This window comes from Notolepis coatsorum, assembly GCF_963971535.1.
Source record: "Notolepis coatsorum genome assembly, chromosome: 4".
NCBI classification, from domain to species: domain Eukaryota; kingdom Metazoa; phylum Chordata; class Actinopteri; order Aulopiformes; family Paralepididae; genus Notolepis; species Notolepis coatsorum.
In genome coordinates this window covers 73,912,286-73,938,844 of record NC_140168.1, presented here as the reverse complement: position 1 = coordinate 73,938,844, position 26,559 = coordinate 73,912,286, and the positions used below count along the sequence as shown (strand labels likewise).

At 40.8% G+C, this 26,559-nt stretch overlaps 1 protein-coding gene across 1 annotated transcript in view; it reads right to left on the bottom strand.

Moving 5' to 3' along the window:
• LOC311226561 (sodium-dependent neutral amino acid transporter B(0)AT1-like) overlaps nucleotides 1-25,638 on the bottom strand; it is a gene marked incomplete at both ends in the record, with an annotated part of 31,638 nt that extends 6,000 nt beyond the window's left edge. Inside the window, 9 exons of the mRNA XM_084311981.1 lie at nucleotides 455-659; nucleotides 1,739-1,895; nucleotides 2,974-3,102; nucleotides 18,329-18,441; nucleotides 20,107-20,217; nucleotides 20,742-20,923; nucleotides 22,238-22,375; nucleotides 23,051-23,191; nucleotides 25,440-25,638. Coding sequence (XP_084168107.1) covers nucleotides 455-659; nucleotides 1,739-1,895; nucleotides 2,974-3,102; nucleotides 18,329-18,441; nucleotides 20,107-20,217; nucleotides 20,742-20,923; nucleotides 22,238-22,375; nucleotides 23,051-23,191; nucleotides 25,440-25,638 — 1,375 coding nt within the window. The remainder of the gene's footprint in view (nucleotides 1-454; nucleotides 660-1,738; nucleotides 1,896-2,973; nucleotides 3,103-18,328; nucleotides 18,442-20,106; nucleotides 20,218-20,741; nucleotides 20,924-22,237; nucleotides 22,376-23,050; nucleotides 23,192-25,439) is intronic.
• Between the last annotated feature and the right edge of the window lie 921 nt (nucleotides 25,639-26,559).

Below are 26,559 nucleotides of genomic sequence, written 5' to 3'. Positions count from 1 at the left end.
AGGGTTAACCATATGTAGTGTGGTAATGAAAAGGGTTAACCGTCTGTAGTGTGGTAGTGTAAGGGTTAACCTTCGGCAGTGTGGTAGTGAAAGGGTTAACCTTCGGTAGTGTGGTAGTGCAAGGGTTAACCGTCTGTAGTGGGGTAGTGAAAGGGTTAACCTCCGGTAGTGTGGTAGTGAAAGGTTAACCATCTGTAGTGTGGTAGTGAAAGGGTTAACCTGGTAGTGAAAGGTTAACCTTCTGTAATGTGGTAGTGAAAGGTTAACCTTCGGTAGTGTGGTAGTGAAAGGGTTAACCTTCTGTAGTGTGGTAGTGAAAGGGTTAACCGCCTGTAGTGTGGTAGTGAAAGGGTTAACCGTCTGTAGTGTGGTAGTGAAAGGGTTAACAGCACCTGAAACCAAATGGTCTGAGAAACTTAAGTAAGAACATGTCATTTACTTCATTGTAAATTACCTGTCAAGACCTCCTTGGGCCATGTCTTGGGCAGAACATTGAGGTCCTGTAAGGGAACCACCACCCCCTCTATGTTCCCAAACATGGTGGACAGTCCGAGACAGAACAGCATGATGAAGAAGAGGACGGCCCAGATAGGAGAGATGGGCATATTGATGATGGCCTCCGTGAACACGATGAAAGCCAGTCCGGTTCCCTCCACGCCCTGAGGCAAAATGCACCAAACACTCAAAATATGAGTCTCTATGACCTAGAATACAATTGCTTATTGGTTTTTAATGGTTGTGTTTTGGAATACTTTTGGAGAGGCTGTACACATTCACCAGGTATGGAAACCACAGAACACTGATCATCAGAATGTCCATAATGTCGCCATGATCACAGAGCCATAACAATGTTTTAAATGAGGCAGACATGAACCGAAGGCACCATTTTCGTAGCGAAAACAGTAGCGAAGTGACTTCATACCAGTTTAAAGGAACACACCAACATTATGGGAAATGTGCTCACTGTCTTCTACACTACAGAGTCAGACAAGAAGATAGATGCCAATTTCCTCTCTGTGTTTTCAATAGAAAGCTATCCGGATTCAAGCTAGCCTAGCTTAGCACAAATTAATGGAAGAGGATATGGACCACTAGCCTAGCTTAAAATTCCAGGAGAGGTGTTTTTGGCCAACAGCTAGCCTAGCTGGTCCAAATCCACTTCCATTCAGCTTGCTTTAAAGCAGTAAGCTAAAAAGCTTGGCAAAGCTCTCGAGACAGGACATGTTGATAAGTTCTGCCAACTATTACATGTCGTCCTCACAACAGAACAATAGCTCAAACAAGGGACTAAACACGTTTCGCAATTATGCCACAATAATGTGGAACGCCCTACCCACAGTCGTAAAATAATGTGAATCCCTACCCACCTTCAAAACCGCTCTAAAAGAGCACCTACGGGAGGCCGCAATTCGAAACTGGCCCCGGTAAATGTTGAAATGTTGTTTCAAATGAAAACGTCTGGATGTCATTTAGCCAAATCAGCATGGCTTTCACCTTTTACATATGTAGCTTTAGCATGGATTGATTGTTTAGATCACTAGCATGGCTAACAAATGCAAATATATTGTGGTCTGCCCCGTTGTTCTGACCAGGATTACGTTCCTTTTGCCCCCTTGATGCGCACGCACAGCCACACACAGAGTCTGGCGTATATACAGCGAACAGGTCTATAGGATTCAAGTCGTCGAAATGCCCCTTTAGGAGTGATAGATCTTCTTATGTTGTACAGGCTCCACACCTGACTAAGAAGCTCTTGAAGGTCACATCTCGTCAGATCCAACCCTCCAATGATATCCGGGTGTGTACTGTTGAGGAAGGTTAGCATTTCATCGTAGTTGTTCTCTGTGATGCTGTTCGCTGGGTAATCGAAGGTGTTCGTCAGCTGCAAGATGTTACTGCAGAAGAGTACATGGAAGTCAGTTCAACCTGAAAATAATGAACACTAACACTAGTGAAATGCAGCTGCATCTGCATCGTTAGTGCATATTTAGCACCTACACATAAAGTATTGCATAATGTAACTTTTTAATTTAGCAATCTAAATCATGGTACTGAGCCGAGATGAGCTAAACAAAAAAGAAATCAATGATGCATGAAACACAAACCAATGCTGTTTTAATTGGGGACAACCATTGTGGTGACATTTGTTGAAGAATAAAAAAAATGTTGTTGCTGTTTTCTCTTCTCACGTTTAAACAGGACGCAGTTACCCCTTGGCAATCTTTCGTAGTACAGCTTTCCAAGTGCACTAACAAAAGATTTCAATGATTTTTAAACGAGGACAGAGTCGACTCAACCGCACACACAACCACGTGAAATAAGAGCGTCATTTAGTGGTTGAACCTACAAGGTCGTCATCGCCGGGCGATCATCACCAGAGGCCCCAAGATAGTATAATTATAACGATAAGATTCTTTGCCCCACCCCTAGATCTTAGTGCATTGTAATGTTCTGCAAACGTCTGTAACGTTTGTAACATCAACCCATCCATCTACACTCATTGCACACACATCCACATACACACTCACTTTAAACAAACACTCACCTTAACACTCACTTTAGACACTTTAAACACTACATCATATTTATCTATTTATTAAAGAGATTTCCACTACATCCATACCTCATTTTGCACCTTGCCTTTTTTTTTAAAGAAAATGTTAAAAAGTTTTTGTACCTCATTGTCTGCATCTTTACTTCATTGTACTTAGGTTGTACTTAGATTGTACTTTAGTTTGTATATTGTATAGTGTTGGGACTTATTCCTCTTTTACTTACTTTTTTCTTTTACTGTATGAAGCACAATCTCAGGAGGCTCATACAGAACCAAGCATTTCACTGTAATGTACATGTACTTTATACGTGACAAATAAAAGCAAAACTTGAAACTTGAAAAGTCAATACAAGATAAGCTTTTAATTAAAAAGACGACAGGGAACCTTTTGCAGTGCAGAGGAAGAAGAAGCGCCTCACCCGTCAACGCAGTTGTCATATTTCTTCGTGGCCCTGAAGCCTATGATGGAGTAGATGACGGTGGCGGAGTAAACCGAGGTGCAGCCGTTGATGATGGAGATGATCACAGCGTCCTGTTCACAGTTGTTACTGGAGACAAAAAAAACAGGGGTGTAAAGTACTTGAGTAATTGTACTTTGTTACAATACTTAAGTACTGTTTTGGGGGATTTGTACTTTACTCGAGTATTATTAGGTTTGTATACTTGTACTTTTACTCAATTGGCCTTTCGCAAAGCCACGCCCCTAAATGCCATTTGTCCAATATGTAAGGGATAATGTATAGCTACAAGGTCATTGTCGCAAAATAATTGACCGACACGGAGTTTAGAACACCGAGGCGCCTCGCCGAGGTGTTTTAAACGTCAGTGAAGGTCAATTATTTTGCGACAATGACCGAGTATAGCTATACATTATCCCGCTTATTACATGGCTAACTTACTAACAATATACCTAATTCATTTTACACCATCGACAAGACGAGATCAAATGCAGACGCAGTTGTTCTGTGGCTCTGTCAGCCCAAATAAAGTGATTATTATTATCAGACCTACAAAGTACAAATCTCGTAGGTCCAACCATTTTAATTAGTATATTTGTTTCTCTGGCCGAACTAACGTTAACGTTATTAATCCTGTGTCCGCACTTTATTTAAAAACAGCCAATCAAATCCCCATCAATGGAAAATGAACCCGGCCATACCCATGCTGATTGGTCCTTGTGCAAGACTAGAAAGCGGGGTTCTTTGATTAAACACCTGCCCCGAAATAAAAAAAAGTTTAAACTTTAACTTTTTAGTACTTAACACTATGGTCGCCAAAAACGCCTTACCACATCATTCCCCGCCATGCTCATTCTGCCAAAGACGCCGTACCACGTCTTTGATATCAATATTTAAAAAATCTGTGATCGCAATCATATTTCTCCCCCGGAGACTTGAGATCTACTGTTGATCCCCTCTCAACTCTCCAACGGTTCAAAAGCGCCATCTGGTGGCCGATCGGCGGATCGCTCAAACCGGAAACAGGAAATGGAAGCTGGTGCTCATTCCAATTCGGTCCGATCACTCGCTAATAGTCCCAGGACTCGAGCTAGACACAATGGATAGCAATCCGTTACCAATAACTCGATAAACAACATGATTTGGACGTATATACTATTATACAACCTGGAGATGGATCGCATATTTCTACATCCCATAATAGGAATATTTCTGCTCCACACTCATCGCCCAACGGCCCGAGGAAGCTACGGTTAGTTTCAGCGTTATTTTTTAACGTGTTCGATACAAACTGCTCTAATGATCATATCACCCACACTAGATGAATCATCTAACGTTGGCCACGGAATTATAAACAACCCCCCCCCCATCCGGTCAACATCAGATGATAAGTAGTAACTTCTAGAAGCACGTCCATTTGACATTTTTTATCTTGCGCCGATTGCTATCAAACTGTATACAATCATCAATATTAATGCATTTAGGGCTATAAATCACGTTCTGGAGAAAGCTGCAGAAAACGATAAAAACATACTTATACTTTAGACCGTATTTTAGTATGAAAATGAATATGTGAATGAAAAAGTATAACGTTGCTACACCCTGAACAATAGATACTTGATGTTGAATGGGCCATAGTAATGTCAATTTAGCAATACAATTTAAAAAGTTATAGCCCTGCAAAGAAGGGGAACTTCTCCATAGACAAATAGAGCTGGCGTGGGATGGTTTATTAAGAATATAAGCCTGGCGACCAAAGTGTTAAGTACATTTAAAAGGAACTTTTACTTTTACTTAAGTGTGTTTTTAGCCAGATACTCTGACTTTTACTTGAGTAAGATTTAGAGACGGTACCCATACTTTCACTTAACTCATTGACCACCAGGAATTAGTCGGTGCTAGCACTGCCACGCTTTAAAAGATAGGAGTGCGTCTGTAAGGGTTAATCTTTTCCTGGCCAGGCTTTGCCAGCTGCTCCCTCCTCCCCACCTCTCCATGGACTTCCTCCACACTTGAACTTTGTGAACAGTCATGTCCCGCTCATAGACTATCCTCTCCTGCCATCCGTCGGCCTGTCGGCGGTACTACAGGCCACTACCCTCTGCATGGGTCTTTGTTTATCTGGAACTATGAGTCTGCGTTCTGTCCTTGCTAATGTACTCCCTATGTATCTGCTATCGGTCCTGTGTGCTCCCCAGTATATTCATATGTTCTAGTCTAGTCCTGTGTTCCAAGTTTGTGTATTGATATTCTTGTTTAGTCCTTAGTGTCTGTCTCCCCAGCTGTCACTCATTAGTAATCAACCTCTGTATTTATGCCTGTGAGTTCCTTGTCTTCCCTGTGGCGTCATTGCGTTTCCTGCTTTGTTCCTGTGTGTTTGGTTTTTCCCGTGGTCTGTTCCTGCCATTTGCGGAATAGAGTCTTGTTTATCGTGAAGTTCCCTGTGTATCCTGTTTCACTCGCCTGGTAATGTGTTTGCACTGTGCGCCTTTTCCAGCCTAGCTGTGTTTGTTTTCGTTTGTTTTCTAGCTTTCTCAGTTTAGTGTCGCTTCTGTTTGTTTTGTTTTGTTTATTTTATGTTGTCTCTTCTGCGAGTATATGCAGCACCGTCGTTGACGTGTTTATTGTTTAGTACGTTTGAGACTTGCTCTCTCTCTTTTCTTTGCATTACCAAGATACTCGAATTAAAGTAGCAGTGCTCATATTCGAGAACCTACATCTACCTCTCGTCCTGTCTGTTCTGCGTTTGGGTCCTCCACCAACACGAAACCATAACAGCGTCACCTTGTTTGTAGAGCTATAACTATATTCTATATTATTATCTATGGATACAATACTATGGCCCATTTGACATCACCTATCTATTGTTCAATATGTAAAAAATAATGAATTTTTCCATCCATACGTTCCCGTGTTATACCGTGGTGAATATAAGTATCGTTATAGCGTGGTCTGGGGTAATTCCCGAAATGCTGAGTAATAGGCTTATACGTCAATTCTACTATAAACGTTGCCGTTTCTTGCCTGTACACGCTATTATTCCTAAATCAAATCTATATCATAGGTATTATGTTCCATCATGAATGCATGAAAGGGGGGGGGGTCGTTTCTGATTATTTGATTGGCAGTAACGGCATTTGTATTGAACACTAAAAACACTTATCAGCCTGATCGGTATAAAAGCATTGCACGATCAAGCAAAAATTGACATCAGATAGTCCTTACCTGTGATCAGGAGTATTCCAAAAATAATATTCCAATTGTTTGATCGCCATCTGGTACATCCGATGTCCATTTGGTCCACGGCATAACCCACCACAACATATGGATCAGGGGTATTTGACACGCTTCAATGGAACTGGGAGAACCGCTCCATCCGCCCGACAAGGAAAAGTGAGACCTGAGACATTTGGCCGTTACACAGGTTATACAAGGTTTCAAAGGGTGCTTGATACCGCCGTCTAGCTGGATGCGGCCGGTATTGCACTTTGGCGATCTCAGACTCATTCCCTATGGTAACACCGAGGTCCCCGGATGAATAATGAATAAAAATATCGGGAAAAAAAGGAAAAACGATAAAATAATGTATATATATACGTGGTTGGCGTTCAACGGTTGTCAGCCAAACACATATATAAAAGTTTTTGGTGGGGATTGAGTCGAGTATAATTTCTGGGTACTTTTTACACCACTGAAAAAGACCATGGAGAGAAATCAGCGGTCGACTCGGACATGAACACGTCGGGCCTGACCTGAGGGATTCAGTCAAAACCCAAACCAAGTCCGGGTGATAATGAATTGAAAAGATAAGATAATTTGACTAGAGCCATTGTTTGATTTTATTTTATTTTATTAGGAGAATTAGTATCATACATAACATTGAAGTATCATGACCCTGCACTCCAGAGGATTGCACGTAAAAGCATTACTTAACACTTTCAGCGCCAGCCGTTTTAGCCATCCTTGTACTCATTGTGCCACCGCTGTAAAGGATAGGGATTTTCACTGTGCGTCGCAATGTTTGCAGGGCTATATCTATATTCTATATTATAGCTATGGAGACAATACTATGGCTCATTTGACATTAACTATCCCTCGTTCAACATGTGAAAAACAATCAATTGTTTCATGTATACGTTCACATGTTATACCGTGGTGAATATTGTATAGTTTCAGAGTGATCCTGGCTAATTCCTGGTAACTGTGTTATGGAGCGATATGTGAATTTCGCTAAAAGCGTTCGCGTTGCTCGCCTGGACACGCTACTATTTCCAAATCAAAGGTATATAATAGGTATTATGTTTCATCATTTCGTTTTTTGATGCTTTGATCACCGGTAACGGCATTCGTTTTGAATACTACATACATTGATCAGCTGGATCTATATGAAATCGTTGTACGATCAAGGCGGAATTGACGTCAGATAGTCCTTACCTTTGATCAGGGTTATTCCAAAAAGAATATTCCAATTGTCTGACGCGTTTCGAAGTGATCGGATGAAGCGATTTACTTGGTTTGGTCTAAATTCTCCGCCCGGATGAAATTAGATGTGACACGATGAATTGGAAATGGGGGACCCTGGTGGAAACAAGACGAAAGTCTTTCTCTGGTCTGCATCCCCTTAACAATTGTATGTATTGAGCTGTACTGCACTGTACCCATTCTGCAATCTGTTAATAAAGTTTTCATTCATTCATTCATTCACACACAGTGTGAAATAAGGTTTCAAAGGGTGGGCGATACTGCCACCTAGCAGGATGTGGCCGGTATTGCACTCTTGGGATCTCAGAATGATTTCCTATGGTAACACCGAGGTCTGTGACACTGCATAGAATAAAAAAATCGAATAAAAGAAAAAACTCAAACAAATCTCGGTTCTGGCGTGCATTGTGTTAAAACACTTATTTCCAAAGTGATCCTTGATGGAAAACATAAAAACACAGTAAAACACAATACCAGTCAAAAACAAAACACAATAAAAACACAATAAAACAAGACATAAAATACGTTTCGTACCCTGCACTACACTAAGAGAGGATGGAACATGGAACAAAAATCTCAAACCTACACCTCTTCCCAAAGAAGCGCCTTTACTTTTGTTTTAAAAACCTAACTCTTTATACCAGGAACGGTGACGAATGCGGAAGCATTTTTGCACTGCTTGCTTGGCATTAACGTACAGGCTACCAGCAACACAGCAGGACATAATGATTTTTGAATGATGAATTGCTAATAAAAAAAATTTAGTACATTATTAGTTATTATTATTGCTTTTCTTTTCCTTTTCCTTTGATTGAGACATTTTAGATTAGACCAATGTGTGTTCAGGCATGAAGTTGTTTAAACTGTGTGAGTAGCAGTGTGTTACTGGAACATACACACACTCAACACATCTTGTCCGGATAAACGAAGATAGACCGATTGAAAAAGCTCATATTTTGAATAAAGATTTTGAGTTTTACCATCATCTCCACTTAAAACGGGGCTGGATATCCATCAAAACAGAGGTTGAGGTGCGGCCGACCGGGGTTCGAAACTCCCTCTGGGCATCGACATTTAACACAACGCAGAGGAGTAACATACGATCGGTCACACTTGTTACAGCCACAGCAGTAAAGCTGGATCTGGAATCGTTTTGGGAACAGATTTCATTTCATTCATTGGTCATGTTGTATATATATATCAGTGGCCCAGGTGCGTGTACCACTCCGCAACGGATTTGATTTCCGGGGTTGGCCTGATTGGCCACTAAGCCCACGTGACCCTACGCTGGCCCGCCCCCCTTACCCCGCTTACGCCTGAGATGAGAGTCACACACAGCTAGCGGCAGCCAGAGAGCCTTGCTACTACTAGCCGAGTGATGAATGAAGCTCTATCTGTTTCACCTAACAACACTATTGCTCCGTGATCATAGCCATCCATCTCTAAAGCTAACCACTATTTGTAAAAGCCACAACCACGTTACCATATGTAATAATGTAAATCATTGTGTCGGTGTACATATTGTGTACACCAGGGACGTGCACAGGACTTTAGAGGGGCAGGTGCTCAAATGCTGAAAAGGGCACTATACCTGTGTGTGTCTTAACCGAGCGCGCGCGCTAGCCCGATTTTTAAGGGCCCTTTTCGGGCGGGGGGGCCCCCTTTTTATTCATTTTGGGGGGTTTTGGTGATCAAATATTGAATATTGAACTATAATAATCAGTGCAGGAGCTCACTTATCCTTGAAAGACACTTTTATCACTGACTTAAAAGGCCCATACATCTCCATAAATGTTATGGGGGGAGGGAATAAGTGCTTACCCTACAGACCCCAAGAAGTGCTGTATATTCTGTATTGTTTAATATAAATGCATTTTTTATTCCAATCCCGATTTGTATTTGAGATTCCCAAATCCCATCGGACTTGACTTCTTTGTGTCCCTCAATGAGCATTCAACTGTATGCGCCACAGCGGTTTCTATCATCATCATCATCATCACCACCCACGTTATGCATAAAATATAGGTCCGCGGAGAGGCATGCTGAGGAGGCCATGCAAACTGCAATGGAATATGGGGCATCTCTCTCTCTTTACCTAATATTTAGATTCTATCCTGACATTTTTCAGTTGGAAGGGCAGTCTATATGCGTAACGGCAAAAACATAAAAAAAAGGGCACTTTTTTTACGAGGCTCAAAAAGGCAGGTGCTCAAGCACCCCTTGGGCTCTATGTGTGCACGTGCCTGGTGTACACCGTTAGAAGCTAACGCAGCTTAGCCTGGTAGCTATAGAAGGCATAGACGCAGGTCGCTTGTTGGCCGGCATGAGTGCCCGATTTGGGGTGGTTCTCTCCTCTTTGTGTGCCTTTGTCCTTGCGGGTGTTCTGCCGGGGGAGCTTGTGGACGCGACAATAGTGGTGGTTGTAGGGTGTTTGAGCTTGTAGCCTAGTTAGCTCATAGCTACCCAGCTTGTTAGCCAGCATGAATACCCGATTTAAAATGGTTCTCTCCTCCTTGTATTGATTGATTGATTGAAAAGTTTATTAACAGATTGCAGAATGGGTACAGTACAGTACAGCTCAATATACAATTGTTAAGGGGATGCAGACCAGAGAAAGACTTTCGTCTTGTTTACATCAGGGTCCCCCATTTTCAATTCATCATAACATATATGACATACATGACATACAGATAGACAGTACTGCTACATCTATACATTTATGACATATCAGATTTGCAAATACAGTACTGTTTGTGATACAAAAGTGTCCAGAAAAAGAGTGTATATACATTTGGCGTAGAAACTGTACATTGGAGGAGGTTGGGTGGGTGGGGTGGGGTTGGGTGGGTTGGGTGAGGGCTGTACATTGGAGGTGGGGGGGGGGGGGGGGGGGGGGTTGGGTAGGGGACACACACATTTTACACTGTACATTGGAATACTGACAAAGCCTTACTTGGTCATTTACTGTACAACTAGGTTAGGACATTTGTAGGGGCCAGTTTCGAATTGCAGTCTCACATAGGTGTTTTTTGAGAGTGTTTTTGAAAGTGGGTAGTGATTCACATTCCTTTACAGCTTTGGGTAGGGCGTTCCACATTGATGTGGCATAATTGCGAAATGTGTTTAGTCCCTTGTTTGAGCCGAATCTGGGTTTTACATGATTTGTGGAGCTCCCTCTGGTGTTGTGATCGTGGTATTCACTGACCTTTGGGAAGTATTTTGACATGTACATGGGTACCTTGGTCGCGTAGTGTATCTTGTAGACCAGGCCCATTGCAAGTTGCTGTACTCTGTCGTCTACTCTAAGCCATCCTAGGTTGTCAAAGTGGGCAGGGGTGAGGTGGGTTCTAGGAGTCAGGTCAAGCAGTAGTCTGACTAGCTTGTTTTGAGATGTTTGTAATTTGTTTTTTAGTGCCTTTGAGGTGCTTTGGTACCATGAGGTGCAAGCATAGTCGTAGTACCCTTGAATGAGTGCTCCTGCTAGAGTCTTCAGGGTATTCTTGTTTACCAGAGAGGAGATCCGGTACAAGAATCGCGTTTGTTGGTTGACTTTTTTTATTACATTGGATGCCATTTTGTCACAGGAAAGATTAGCCTCTAGGATGGAACCCAGCAGTGGAGGCTGCTGACCAAATTTTTAGGTGAAGCACAAATTATTATATTATATTATATATTAAATTATATTTTTAAAACATCCCCCACTGTGTGTCAGTGGTCAGTGGACACAGATGAAAACATATTAACATTAGGTGACAGCGCACCTGACCAGATGAAATCATATTAGGCGACAGCGCACCTGACCAGATGAAATCATATTAGGTGACAGCCCACCTGACCAGATCAAAACATATTAGGTGACAGCGCACCTGACCAGATCAAAACATATTAGGTAACAGCCCACCTGACCAGATCAAAACATATTAAGTGACAGCGCACCTGATCAGATCAAAACATTTTAGGTGACAGCGCACCTGATCAGATCAAAACATTTTAGGTGACAGCGCACCTGACCAGATCAAAACATATTAGGTGAAGGTGACAAGGAAGCCACAGACTCATACCCCCCCGACACTCAACTAACCGCCTCGGACAGTCCTTCATACCAGTGGCCATCAGGCTCCACAACAGTGGGCAGCAACTGCTGCCAGACATCGACCTGGGACTTATAGGAACCCAAGGAGGACAACTTACACTACCTTAGGCATACTGCACCTTATGTGGATACTGTGATACTGTGAATAATGAATAATGTATATTTCAGTTAGTTAGATAGTAAATTATAACACTACCTTATGCATACTGCACCTTATGTGACACTGTGAAAATATATTTCAGTTAGTTAGATAGTAAATTATATTGACCTATTTGTTTACACTGCTTGTGTTGTTTTCACTACCTGTACCCCCCTTCCCCCATGCTGCTATGATGCCTGAATTTCCCCAAGGGGATCAATAAAGGAATATCTTATCTTATCTTAAAAGGAAAGATGAAATTCCCTACCTGGGTTCCATCCTATAGAGGCAAATCATTCCTGTGACAAAATGGGATCCAATGTAATAAAACTAAGTCAACCAACGAACTAGATTCCTGTACCGGATCTCCTCTCTGGTAAACAAGAATACCTTGAAGACTCTAACAGGAGCACTCATTCAAGGGTACTACGACTATGCTTGCACCTCATGGTACCAAAGCACCTCAAAGGCACTAAAAACAAGATTACAAACATCACAAAACAAACTGGTCAGACTACTGCTTGACCTTACTCCTAAAACCCACCTCACCCCTGCCCACTTTGACAACCTAGGATGGCTTAGAGAGTAGACGACAGAGTACAGCAACTTGCAATGGGCCTGGTCTACAAGATACACTACACCACTAAGATACCCATGTGCATGTCGGAATACTTCCCAAAGGTCAGTGAATACCACGACCACAACACCAGAGGGAGTTCCACAAATCATGTTTAACCCAGATAAAATAATTTAAAAAGTAAAAAAAAAAGAAAAAAAAACTTTTTTTTAATAAAAAAAAATAGTCATAACTTAGAAATGAGATTGCATAGGTCTATGAATCGATATCGCGATTCTGTTTTGATTAATTGCCCAGCCCTACAGTGTGTACAGTAAGTTAGCTTGGTGATTATCATTGTGATGTAGGCTAAGAAGATGGCTAGCTACTGTTAGCATACAAGCTTTTACAAACACTAGCCTACTTACTTTTTCATCCACAACGTTTTTTCTGATCCACTTCTTCATGTTGCTCAGTTGCTGGTTTATACTTCGGTCCTAATGTTGGCGCAAAGTTTAATTTAGCCTGACTTTACTTGTTATAGCTGTACAGCTTACTTCTACTAAACAACAACTAAACTACTTCCTTGCTCTTTCAAACAGTCAAAATGGGTCCATCTGCAGGGTCGGAGGTTAGGTTTAGCTCTGGCCAATCTCAAGTTTCTCAAGTTTCTTTATTAGTTGTCATACAGAAGTACAGAATACTTTTATACAAAATGCTTATTTCTGTTACATTTTGTATAAAAGTATTCTGTACTTCTGTATGACAACTAATAAAGAAACTTGAGAAACTTGAGATTGGCCAGAGCTAAACCTACCCTGCAGATGGACCCGTTTTGACTTTGCAATGCAGCAATCTCTGATTGGATTTGCAAGGCTGCCAATCATATTCAACCTCCATGTATTGGATGGCAAGGGCTGTCAATCATTCAATCCTCCATTCAATGGCGAGAGTTTAACTGCACAGACCGTGCTTAGACGAAGTTAATAGCCTATTTCGATTGGCTGTTATTTATTATTTATATAACATTGGGTCACACCTGTGAAGTTTTCTTCACGAACAATTACTGCAGTCATTACTGCAGTGCAGGCCTGCTCAGAGCTGTCAATTTTGGCCATTTTTTTAAAAGAAAAAATTCACTGAAATTTTTTTTACAGAGGAAAACTTTTCTAATAAAAAAATATAAAATAATAATAATTAAAAAAAAAAAATTTGTATATATATATAAATAAAATAAATGTATATATATATGTAAATTAATAATAATTATGAATTATGAGTGAATTTGTGTTTCACGTGTTGTCATAGAGAAACCTCCACTGGAACCCAGGTAGGTAATTTCATCTTTCCTTGTGATAATATTGTCACCCACTGTAACCGAGAAGCCGTCGGTCTTGCTGAGTTTGTTATTTGAACCGAAGAGAATGGACTCTGTTTTGCCCATGTGTAATGATAGTTTGTTGTCGGCGAGCCATATGCAGATTTTGCCTAGTTCCGAGCTGAGGGCTTTTTCAACCTGTAACTTGTTCTTGTCAGAGACCAGCAGGGCTGAGTCGTCCGCAAACAGGAACAAGTTGCAGTCACAAGCTGACGACATGTCATTTGCATAAATTAGGAATAGTAGCGGTCCTAGTATGCTTCCTTGTGGAACACCACAGCTCACTGTGAGGGGGGGGGGGGATAGGGTACCGTTTACTTCCACCATCTGTTCCCTCCCCTCCAGGTAGGATTGTATCCAGCTCACTGATAAACTATCAAAACCAATTGCGTTTAGCTTGTCAATCAGAATGGTGTGATTGACAGTGTCGAAGGCCTTTTGTAGGTCCAGCATGACCATGCCGCAGTATTTGCCCGCGTCCACCTCTTGTTTGATGTGGTCGTTCAAGTAGAGAAGGCATGTGTTTGATTGATTGATTGATTGAAAAGTTTATTAACAGATTGCAGAATGGGTACAGTACAGTACAGCTCAATACATACAATTGTTAAGGGGATGCAGACCAGAGAAAGACTCTCGTCTTGTTTACATCAGGGTCCCCCATTTTCAATTCATCATAACATATATGACATACATGACATACAGATAGACAGTACTGCTACATCTATACATTTATGACATATCAGATTTGCAAATACAGTACTGTTTGTGATACAAAAGTGTCCAGAAAAGGAGTGTATATACATTTGGCGTAGAAACTGTACATTGGAGGAGGTTGGTTGGGTGGGGTGGGGTTGGGTGGGTTAGGTGAGGGCTGTACATTGGAGGTGGTGGGGGGGGGGGGGGGGGGGGTTGGGTAGGGGACACACACACATTTTACACTGTACATTGGAATATTGACAAAGCCTTACTTGGTCATTTACTGTACAACTAGGTTAGGACATTTGTAGGGGCCAGTTTCGAATTGCAGTCTCACGTAGGTGTTTTTTGAGAGTGTTTTTGAAGGTGGGTAGTGATTCACATTCCTTTACAGCTTTAGGCAGGGCGTTCCACATTGATGTGGCATAATTGCGAAACGTGTTTAGTCCCTTGTTTGAGCCGAATCTGGGTTTTACATGATTTGTGGAGCTCCCTCTGGTGTTGTGATCGTGGTATTCACTGACCTTTGGGAAGTATTTTGACATGTACATGGGTACCTTGGTCGCGTAGTGTATCTTGTAGACCAGGCCCATTGCAAGTTGCTGTACTCTGTCGTCTACTCTAAGCCATCCTAGGTTGTCAAAGTGGGCAGGGGTGAGGTGGGTTCTAGGAGTCAGGTCAAGTAGTAGTCTGACTAGCTTGTTTTGAGATGTTTGTAATTAGTTTTTTAGTGCCTTTGAGGTGCTTTGGTACCATGAGGTGCAAGCATAGTCGTAGTACCCTTGAATGAGTGCTCCTGCTAGAGTCTTCAGGGTATTCTTGTTTACCAGAGAGGAGATCCGGTACAAGAATCGCGTTCGTTGGTTGACTTTTTTTATTACATTGGATGCCATTTTGTCACAGGAAAGATTAGCCTCTAGGATGGAACCCAGGTAGGTAATTTCATCTTTCCTTGTGATAATATTGTCACCCACTGTAACCGAGAAGCCGTCGGTCTTGCTGAGTTTGTTATTTGAACCGAAGAGAATGGACTCTGTTTTGCCCATGTGTAATGATAGTTTGTTGTCGGCGAGCCATATGCAGATTTTGCCTAGTTCCGAGCTGAGGGCTTTTTCAACCTGTAACTTGTTCTTGTCAGAGACCAGCAGGGCTGAGTCGTCCGCAAACAGGAACAAGTTGCAGTCACAAGCTGACGACATGTCATTTGCATAAATTAGGAATAGTAGCGGTCCTAGTATGCTTCCTTGTGGAACACCACAGCTCACTGTGAGGGGGGGGGATAGGGTACCGTTTACTTCCACCATCTGTTCCCTCCCCTCCAGGTAGGATTGTATCCAGCTCACTGATAAACTATCAAAACCAATTGCTTTTAGCTTGTCAATCAGAATGGTGTGATTGACAGTGTCGAAGGCCTTTTGTAGGTCCAGCATGACCATGCCGCAGTATTTGCCCGCGTCCACCTCTTGTTTGATGTGGTCGTTCAAGTAGAGAAGGCATGTGTCAGTGGAGTGGGATGTTCTGAAGCCAGATTGGAATTCGTAGATTAGATATTTTTCCGCGAGGTACTTTTCGATCTGTTCGTATACTATTTTTTCCATGACTTTCGAGATGGATGTAAGGATAGAAACAGGGCGGTAGTTACCCGGGTCTAATTTGCTGCCCTTTTTGTGCAGGGGTGTTACTCTCGCAATTTTGAAGTCCTTGGGGACGTGTCCCTGTTTTATGGAGAGGTTTATTATGTGTGTGATGACTGGGGTGATGGCTGCTGCTGAGTCTCTGAGGAATTTGGAGGGGATGTTGTCATGGCCAGTGGCCTTGTTTGGTTGGAGGGTGCTCAGTTTTTTGAGTACCTCATCTGTAGTTACTATTTCCAGTTTGAAGTCGTCTTTGTGGACGCCTAGGTTCTTGTAGTATGCTACTATGTGTTCTACCCCATACTGCCCTGAGTGGGAGGGTAGTTTGTTTACCAGTGTTGTGGCTATGTTTGTGAAGAAAGTGTTTAAGTAATTGGCTACATCCAGCTTGTCTGTGATGAGCGTGTTGTCCGTCTTTATGTTTATGTTTGAGAACCTGGTTTTGAGTTTTTTACTGCAGCCTAGTTGATTGTTGAGTAATTTCCAAAGTTCACGTGGTTTATTTTTGTTTTCCTCGGTTTTGTCATTGATGAATTTTTTTTTAGCAGTTTTGATCATGGAGTTTACGTCATTTCTTAGTCTGTTTCTTTCTAGTTTGAGTTCAGTCACGTGGTCTTGGAGTTCACTGCTCGTGCTTTTGGTAAGCTTTGACTGACTTTTACGAAACTCAGAGCATTTTTTGTCTCTGGCTTTCATAGCGGTCAGTATTTCAGTGTGCATCCATGGTTCAGCGCGATTTTTTACCCTGGTGGTTCTTAGGGGGGCCATGTTGTTTAGTATTGATGAAAATTTGGTTTTGAAGCCAAGCCAAGTTTCTTCAACCAGTGTACCATTGAGTTCATCTGACCAGTCCAGACTCTCCAGTTCAGTATACTCTAAATACAGTGTCAGTATACTCTTGTCCTCACAAGTATTCTGCCAGGGAACTTATGGACATGACAATAGTATTTATAAGGTGTTTGATCATTGTGTCGTTGTACATATTGTGTATACACCGTTGCGTTAGAAGCTAACGATAGCTGCGAGCTAACTAGGCTACAAGCTCAAACACCCTACAACCACCACTATTGTCGCGTCCACAAGCTCCCCCGGCAGAACACCCGCAAGGACAAAGGCACACAAAGAGGAGAGAACCACCCCAAATCGGGCACTCATGCCGGCCAACAAGCGACCTGCGTCTATGCCTTCTACATCGGATGTTGTTAGCACAACAATAGCTACCAGGCTAAGCTGCGTTAGCTTCTAACGGTGTACACAATATATATGTACAACGACACAATGATTTACATTATTACATATGGTAACGTGGTTGTGGCTTTTACAAATAGTGGTTAGCTTTAGAGATGGATGGCTATGATCACGGAGCAATAGTGTTGTTAGGTGAAACAGATAGAGCTTCATTCATCACTCGGCTAGTAGTAGCAAGGCTCTCTGGCTGCCGCTAGCTGTGTGTGACTCTCAGGCGTAAGCGGGGCAAGGGGGGCGGGCCAGCGTAGGGTCACGTGGGCTTAGTGGCCAATCAGGCCAACCCCGGAAATCAAATCCGTTGCGGAAGTGGTACACGCGGCCCGCGTTGCCCATATGGTAGATCCGGGTTTGCGCGTCAGGCTGTCAGCAGTGGTGGAAGAAGTACACAGTTCCTTTACTTAAGTAAAAGTAGAAATACTCAGATAAATGAGTACTCTGGTAAAAGTAAAAGTCCTCCATTCAAATTCTACTTAAGCAAAAGTGTATTTGCTATTGAATGTACTCAAGTATCTAAAGTAAAAGTACACATTTTACATGACGTTTGTGTATCCATTGACCTCTAAAGGTTATGTTAAAGTGGTATGTGGTCCAGTTATGCTGCTCTGGTTACAGGTTGTGTTAAAGTGGTATGTGGTCCAGTTATGCTGATTACATCCTCTTGAAGTTGACAGGCTTCAAATGTGAAAGTATCTTCATACATTTTTGTATATTATGTTTTCTATGCAAAATCCTTTTCTTCAAAGTGAATGAATGAATGAATGAAAACTTTATTTAACAGATTGCAGAATGGGTACAATACAGTACGGCTCAATACATACAATTGTTAAGGGGATGCAGACCTGAGAAAGACGTTTGTCTTGTTTCCATCAGGGTCCCCCATTTTCAATTCATATAGTAACTAGTAACTGATGGATTCAAATAAATGTAGTGGAGTAAAAAGTACAATATTTCCCTTGAAATGTAGTGGAGTAAAAGTATAAAGTTCCCTAAACTGAAAATACTCACATAAAGTACAAGTAGCTCGAAATTGTACAGTACTTGAGTAAACATACTTAGTTACTTTCCACCACTGCGCGTCAGCTATACGTACTGAACAGAGTTGTAGCTGGAGAAGGAGATGAGGCCTCCGAATGCCAGAGAGAAGGAGTAGAACACTTGGGCGCCTGCGTCCAACCAGGTCTCCGGATTCAGCAACTCATTGACCTGATAGAAGAGAGGAAACGGGTGGCAAACGGGTGAGGAGATATCGAGCACCGCGGCAGCATGCGTTACCATATGGTACCACTTGGGGGCGATATCGGTCAGGGCGGTAAAGTGCTTCACCTGTAAATACACGCATGACAGATGAAAGACTGGACAAATAGGCAAATAAGAACCACATTCTAAATGAATACAATAACATAAATAAGTAAATAAATTAAATACATTAAATAAATTAAATACATTAAATAAATAAATAAATAAATACAATGACTTACACATAAATGGATACAATATTAATAAATGTTCACTAAATCTTTGATTGCTATGCCTTTACCTCTTTTGCTTTCTTTCGATGTTGTTCTCTACATTTGTGTGTGAAGTATGTTGTTGTGACACTAAAATACTTAAAGGAACACACCAACATTTTGGTAAATTAGCTTATCATCTTCTCCAGCGAGAGACAAGAAGATAGATACCAGTTTCCTCTCTGTGCGTTCAGTAGAAATCGATCTGGCTGCATGTTAGCCTAGCTTAGCACAATGAATGGAAGCGGACATGTTCGGGTAGCCTTCGGGAGAGGTGTTAGTTGGACAATGCGTAGGCTACCCGTACATGTTCGCTTCCATTCATTGTGCTAAGCCAGTGGTTCCCAAAGTCGGGGTCGCGACCCAAAGGTGGGCCGCGAGCAGCCACGGGAGGGCCGCGAGATGATTTCCAAAAAAATAAATAAAAAAATCCAATTTTTTATTTTATTTTTTTTTGTCAGGCCACTGAACTTAGAAGCAGGCCAGGACAGTGTTTCTAGTTGTATTCTAAAATTCTATTCTATTGTATTCTAAAATGTGACTATATGGTTTTATATTAACTTAATAAACAAAAACTAAAAATCTACTTATTTCAACGAACATTTCAAACTAAATAACAGATTATGCTCATAAAACGCTGAAAACAACCGAAGCAACAATAGTATTTTAATGAGGCTATTATTATTATCATTATTATTTTGCAACAAGTTAGCCCTCTCATAAATAGCACATATAAATGAATAACTAACTTGAACTAACTTAATAGGATTGAAGTGATATTTGGCTTAAAAAATCGGTCACCTGGCCAAAAAAAAGAAAAAAATGTGCATTGGGCCGCGGCTCTCTGATGCCTTATTTTCTGGGTCCCGGCCTGAAAAGTTTGGGAACCCCTGTGCTAAGCTATAGGCTAAAATGCAGCCAGATAGCTTTCTACTGAACGCAGAGAGAGGAAACTGGTATCTATCTTCTTGTCTCTCTCTGGAGAAGACGGTAAGCTAATTTCCCAAAATGTTGGCGTGTTCCTTTAAAAGACAGATTTTTTAAATGATTTCATAAGAAATGGGTAGAGCTCAGCTACATGGATCCATTGGGTCTGTCTGTCTGTCTGTCTGTCTGTCTGTCTGTCTGTCTGTCTGTCTGTCTGTCTGTCTGTCTGTCTGTCTGTCTGTCTGTGTCTGTTTTTATAATTTCTCAAAGACAAGTATCCGCTTGTTGGATAGGACTGTGTGCGTCAGCAGGATTTGTGTCTGTTTTGAGGCAGAAAAGTTCTGAGAGGATTTGATGATGGATGATCATTGTAGTCGTGCACGGCCCTTTGACTGAAAAGGCTAAATAGACAGATTATCAAACCAGGTCTCACATCTGGAGTGAAGAGGAACTTGATCCCGTCTACAGAACCTTTCAGGGTCAGTCCTCTGATCAGGAAGATGGTGAGGACCACGTACGGTAAAGTAGAGGTGATGTAAACAGCCTGGGGATGAAAAACAATTCATTGATGAAAAATCTCAAATCGAATAGGAGCTCAAGTCAAAGTTGAGTTTTTTGGGGGATAAAAGTGAACAAAATTACTAACTGTAAATGTAAATGAATATGCTGTATGTGTAATCAGAAAACTGAGACTTATTAAAAGGGCACTATTTTGGTAAGCAAAAGTATCCAGAAATACATCATAATTATAAATATTCAAGTACATTTTAAGTATAACTTAAGTGGTTTCAAATGAACACCACCTTAGTATACTTTCTCAATACATAAGAAAATATACAAAGTATATAATAATAATAATAATAATAATAATAATAATAATAATAATAATAATAATAATAATAATAATAATAATAATAATAATAATAATAATAATAATAATAATAATAATAATAATAATAATAATAATAATAATAATAATAATAATAATAATAATAATAATAATAATAATAATAATAATAATAATAATAAAGTATATAAATACAAATATATTAGGTTTGACCTTCTGACCTTGCCGGTGGTTTCAATGCCCCGGATGCAACAGACGTAGAGCAGGGTCCAGGCGCTCACCAGGCACAACACGATCCACCACTGCAGGCCTCCTGCGTCGTCTATGGTCTCCGACGTGTTCAGAGTCTCCCTGTACCAGAAATAGTCTACTGTGGAGCTTCGCTCGCATTCTGAAACCACACCTGCAGAGGGCGATAGACACATGGTGGACAGTGGGCTCAGCAGTGAACTGTGTAGACTAGAGATATGCATGCACAAGAGACCCCTTTGAAGAATGGCCATGCCATTTCCCCTCCACAAAAAATGTAGCTTAACTTCGGAGCAATATTTAGGTATTTAGGTTCACAGCATTCAATTAAATTGAATTCAAATCCTTATTTATTCTCGAAAAGGACAATTGAGGTCACCCTCATTTTCAATGTCGTCAATTATTATTATATATATTTTTTTACAATATAATAATAATAACTCTATCTATATAAATGGCCCAGCCACACCTGCAGCGTGTTGCCGCATTGTCTGATTCGATCTGAACGAGTCCTAACCCCATAAACACCGCCTATGTGATTGATTGATTGATTGATTGATTGATTGTTGCTAAACGTGTTTAGTCCCTTGTTTGAGCCGAATCTGGGTTGAACGTGGTTTGTGGAACTCCCTCTGGTGTTGTGGTCGTGGACTTCACTGACCTTTAGGAAGTATTTCGACAGACTAGTCGAAAAATCTGTCCCTATGTGACCCTATGTTGTTGCAACTCCGCATATGTACAGCAATTGAGCTTGAGTAATTCTGATTACTGATAGTTGGGTGGCAAGATCGAAAGATGCCAAAGTTGGAGTGCAATAAATTGCACTTGTAACACGATTACAGTAATCTAATCTACATTTAAAAGTAACCCTTCCAACCCACAAGCGTGTGTCTCTAAAACTGTCTGCACTGGTGGGGGAAGTACACAGTTCCTTTACATAAGTAAAAGTAGCAAAACCCAGATAAAATATTACTCTGCAAAAGTAAAAGTCTTCCTCACAGAATTCTGCTTAAGTAAAAGTAGACCAGGTATTTGATGTTGAATGTACTTAATTAAGTATCAAACGTAAAAGTACACATTCTATACAACATACATTTCAGTGCTTGTGAGCGTTCACTCTTAGAACCATAATACCTCTAAAGGTTATGTTAAAATGGTATGTGGTCCAGTTATGCTGGCGCTGATTACGTAACTTTACTAATTTCTGCCATGTTTTCTATGCAACATATTTTTTCTTCAAAGTAACTGATGGGTTCAGATAAATGTAGTTGAGGAAAAAGTACAATATGTCCTTTGAAATGTAGTGGAGTAAAAGTACAAAGTTCCCTAAAATGAAAATACACAAGTAAAGTACAGGTACCTCAAAAGTTTATGAAAATTGAATACAGCACTTGAGTAAAAATACTTTCCACCACTGTCTGTTTGTATTATTGCTATATGATGGTAAAGGATCAGTGAACTACGGTACCTGTCCTGTTGTCGTTGAGAGGGCACTGACTCCAGGGAAGGGGGTCCTGAAAGGAGTTGTACAGATACCACATGATCCAAGCCATGATGGTGTTGTAATACACCCCAACCAGGAAGGACACCAACAAGGAGGCAATACCTGTAGGTATTAGATAGGTAGATAGATATAAGTACACAGTAGAGAGAGAGAGAGAGAGAGAGAGAGAGAGAGAGAGAGAGAGAGAGAGAGAGAGAGAGAGAGAGAGAGAGAGAGAGAGAGAGAGAGAGAGAGATAGACATGAACAGTAGATACACCACAGTTAGGACAGCCGAAACCCGACAAATCTTTCGCCGTCGACTAAAAACACAATCAATATCTGAAAAAAATACTACTGTATACTTATACTATCATGCACAAAATGTAAATACAGACAGACAGACAGACAGACAGACAGACAGACAGACAGACAGACAGACAGACAGACAGACAGACAGACAGACAGACAGACAGACAGACAGACAGACAGACAGACAGACAGACAGACAGACAATCAATCAATCAATCTGCATGGTGATTGATTGAATGACAATTGTATTAACAGATTGCAGAATGGGTACAATACAGTACGGCTCAATACACACAATTGTTAAGGGGATGCAGACCAGAGAAAGACTTTCGTCTCGTTTACATCAGGGTCCCCCATTTTCAATTCATAATGAATTGTAAGTAAGGGTGCAACTTGCTCCGTGCAATCCATTCTTTGTGGATCAATTAGTCTCGTCTCATAATTCAGTCATTCAATCATTGGACAAAAACAACTCTACTTGTACCTACCGACACCAGTCAGGCAGGGGTGAATGGACCTCCAGACTCCCACGCTTCCCTTCCTGAGGCGCTGGCCAATAGCAAACTCCAGGTGCAACAGAGGGATGCCCTCCAGAACCAGCAGGATCAGGAATGGGATCATAAACGCTCCTGGAAAAACAACATTTTGTGACACTTAACACATACAGGACATCCATAATGTAACATAAAGATGTTCATAATTTATTTCCATGTTCATAATCCTTTAATTAAATGGTGAAAAAGAAAATGGACTGCACTGCGTTTATATAACGCTTGTATCCAATGTTGTCATTTCATCCAGGTGTCCTCAGAAATTCAATACATACTCAAAAATACTCCCATCAAAACATCGATGAACTAACTTTAGTAACTAAATAATGAAAATGATCATTCTTATAGCGGTGATAGAGTGGTCGTCTGGTAATCAGGTAATCAGAAGCTTCCCAGTTAAATTCCAGCTCTTCCTGGCAGCGTGTCAAAGTGTCCTTGAGCAAGATAATTAACCCCTAACAGCTCCCAATGAGCAGATTGGCACCTTACATGGTTGCCTCCACCGTGAATAGGTGAATGTGAGGTATAAGTTATAAATCGCTTTGGATAAAAAGCACTATATGAATGCAGTTAATTTACCATTCATCATTTACCACCACCATTCAACACTGATCGGCACAGGAAGTCGTTCATTCCGACAGGCGACAGCCATCAGACTGTACAACGCATCACTGTGCCTCACTGCCTCACTGAGCACATAGTGACGGTACAACTCTGGCATAATCTTCATGGACTTTTACTTTTTAAATCGACATTTTACAATTTGACACTTATTACTGCACATTCTACTGTATATTACTGTTTATTTTTGGCTGTATATTTTAGAATGTATATACATATCTCAGAATGTATATCCCTGACTGTATTTTATTCTTATTCGTGATTTTAGATTTTTGACTACCTAAATGTTTACTGTGAGTGATCTGTAGTGCTGAATTTCCCTCGGGATTAATAAAGTACTTCTAGTCTATTCTATTAATTTATGGGCAAATATTGCCTTCGACACGTTTTATTCCAGTGAGCAAAACAGATGTGTAATTGGTAACTAGACCTTGAGACTTATTACACAGTAGTGTGTAATGCCTAACATTCGATTCAGGGATGAAGGTTCTGCACAGTAACATAAGAGATAAGATAAGATATTCCTTTATTGATCCCCTTGGGGAAATTCAGGAAGCAGCAGAACTCACTCTGACCAAATTTGCAAATTCAGGGGGTTATTTTACAAAGCAGGATTACGCAGTCACCCGAACATCTTTTCAACGCTATAGTTGAATAACTTCATAACATTTTGTTCACAATTATCAACATGTAATGTTATGCCTGAATCACATACCTTAACCTAATATAAAAGTTTTGTTTTTTACAGATTCAAATTCAAAACATCAAGATACTGTATAGTTCCTTTTGAAATGTTGTTTTGGACAGTCCATGTATTTTCTGTTGCAAGGTCAATGCAAATCGCTTGTAGTGAGAATGAGATACGTCACCTGAAGGTCTACTTTCTTTAACTGTATCAATGTACACAATGCTACAACTTTAGATCAATTCGGTTTTAAAACAATGTTTATCTAAAAACTTGAAATGGACAGATATGGTTCTAATCTAAAGTATCTTCAGGACTCTGCTAGATATACATCTCTGCTTACTTTGCAAAATTATCTATCTCTACTTTCACACTTGGCTGTAACATTTCCTTTAATTTAAAACAAATTCCTTTAGACAGATTTTGCTTAGTATTTCCCAGATTTCTATTTTATACAGTATGTCACTTGTGGTCTTTAACCCTTTTCAGGTGAACGATCTCACATGAGAATTTTCTTTTCAAACCTAGCTGACATACTCAATGACATTTTAATTAAACGTCCACTATTTCACATATACAGTATGTGAAATATTGTGTACATTGAGGAAATTCCCCTTCATCACTTGACTATTCTGCATCCTGTAATGCCCAGTGTGCCTACCTACCTCCTCCTAGAGTTTAATGTTTTTGTTTAAAATTACAAATTTACTTACACACCTTCAGGGTGTTATAAATATCTTAAATCATGAAAACATAAACAAGAAAATCATGAAATTTTACCATCTTAGACAAATACAATTAAATTATATTATATAGGATTACATTCCCCTTCATCTTGAGAACTCAAGACGACTACTGTTGCATTTAATCACCAATAATGATTTTATTGCTGGTTTTTTATGTTCTGTAAAACACTTTATAATCATGTTTTGAAAGGAGCACTATAAAACAAAGCAAAGTTTATTATAGCAACAGTTGTGACTATATTGCACCCGGTATACTATATGGAGAAGAGCCTACCTCCTCCGTGGCTTTGACACAGGTAAGGGAACCTCCAGACGTTGCCCAGTCCCACACAGAAGCCCACGCAGGTGAGCAGATACTGGGCTTTGTTGTCCCATTTGGGCCTGTCCCCAGCCTCCTCCGTCTCCATCCTCTCCAGCTCCGCGTGGGAAAAGATCCGGTCATCCAGCCCCGGGTTGGGAATCTTCAGTTTCATGGTGCCCCGGCGGTGGAAGGCACTCTCTATACACAGAAATCGTCGGGGATCGGGGGAGGGGGGCGGGTGGCTGTATCGTATAAGTGACGGTGTTCTCTGTGGGCACTGGGATGGCCGCTCAGTGAAATATGTCAAGTCTTTTGTATTCTGTACCCATTGCGTGTGTTCTTTCAAGGGGGACTGAAAAGGCACTTAATGTTGACCTTTAGCACCTCAAGCGCCGTTATCTGCAGCACCATCTAGTAAGCAATGCATATCAGATATTATATATCGTCAGCAGGTTTGCACAGAGGAAGTGGCAGCCGTCTTGACAATGGTTAATACATCACATGAAGAGTCTTCCTCTTGTCTTCGGGGGCGTAGGTGTAGTTTTGCAGTGGTGGAAAGTAACTAAGTATTTTCTTTTACTCAATTTCGAACTTTATACTTTTACTCCACTACATTTCAAGGGAAATGTTGTACTTTTTACTTCACTACATTTATCTGAACCCATCAGGTACTAGTCACTTTGAAGAAAAGGATTTTGCATAGAAAACATGGCACAAATGTATGAAGATGATATACTTTCACATTTGAAGCCTGTCAACTTCAAGAGGACGTAATCAGAGCAGCATAACTGGACCACATACCACTTTAACATAACCTGTAGAGGTCAATGGATCAAGGTTTGAATGCTCCCAAGCACTTGAATACACAAATGTCATGTAGAACAGGCACGTGCACACATAGAGCTCAAGGGGTGCTTGAGCACCTGCCTTTTTGAGCCTCATAAAAAAGGTGCCCTTTTTGAAGAAATCTTTTATTTTATTTTTATTTTTTGGTTACGCATATAGACTGCCCTTCCAACTGAAAAATGTCAGGATAGAATCAAAATATTAGGTAAAGAGAGAGAGATGCGCCATATTCCATTGCAGTTTGCAC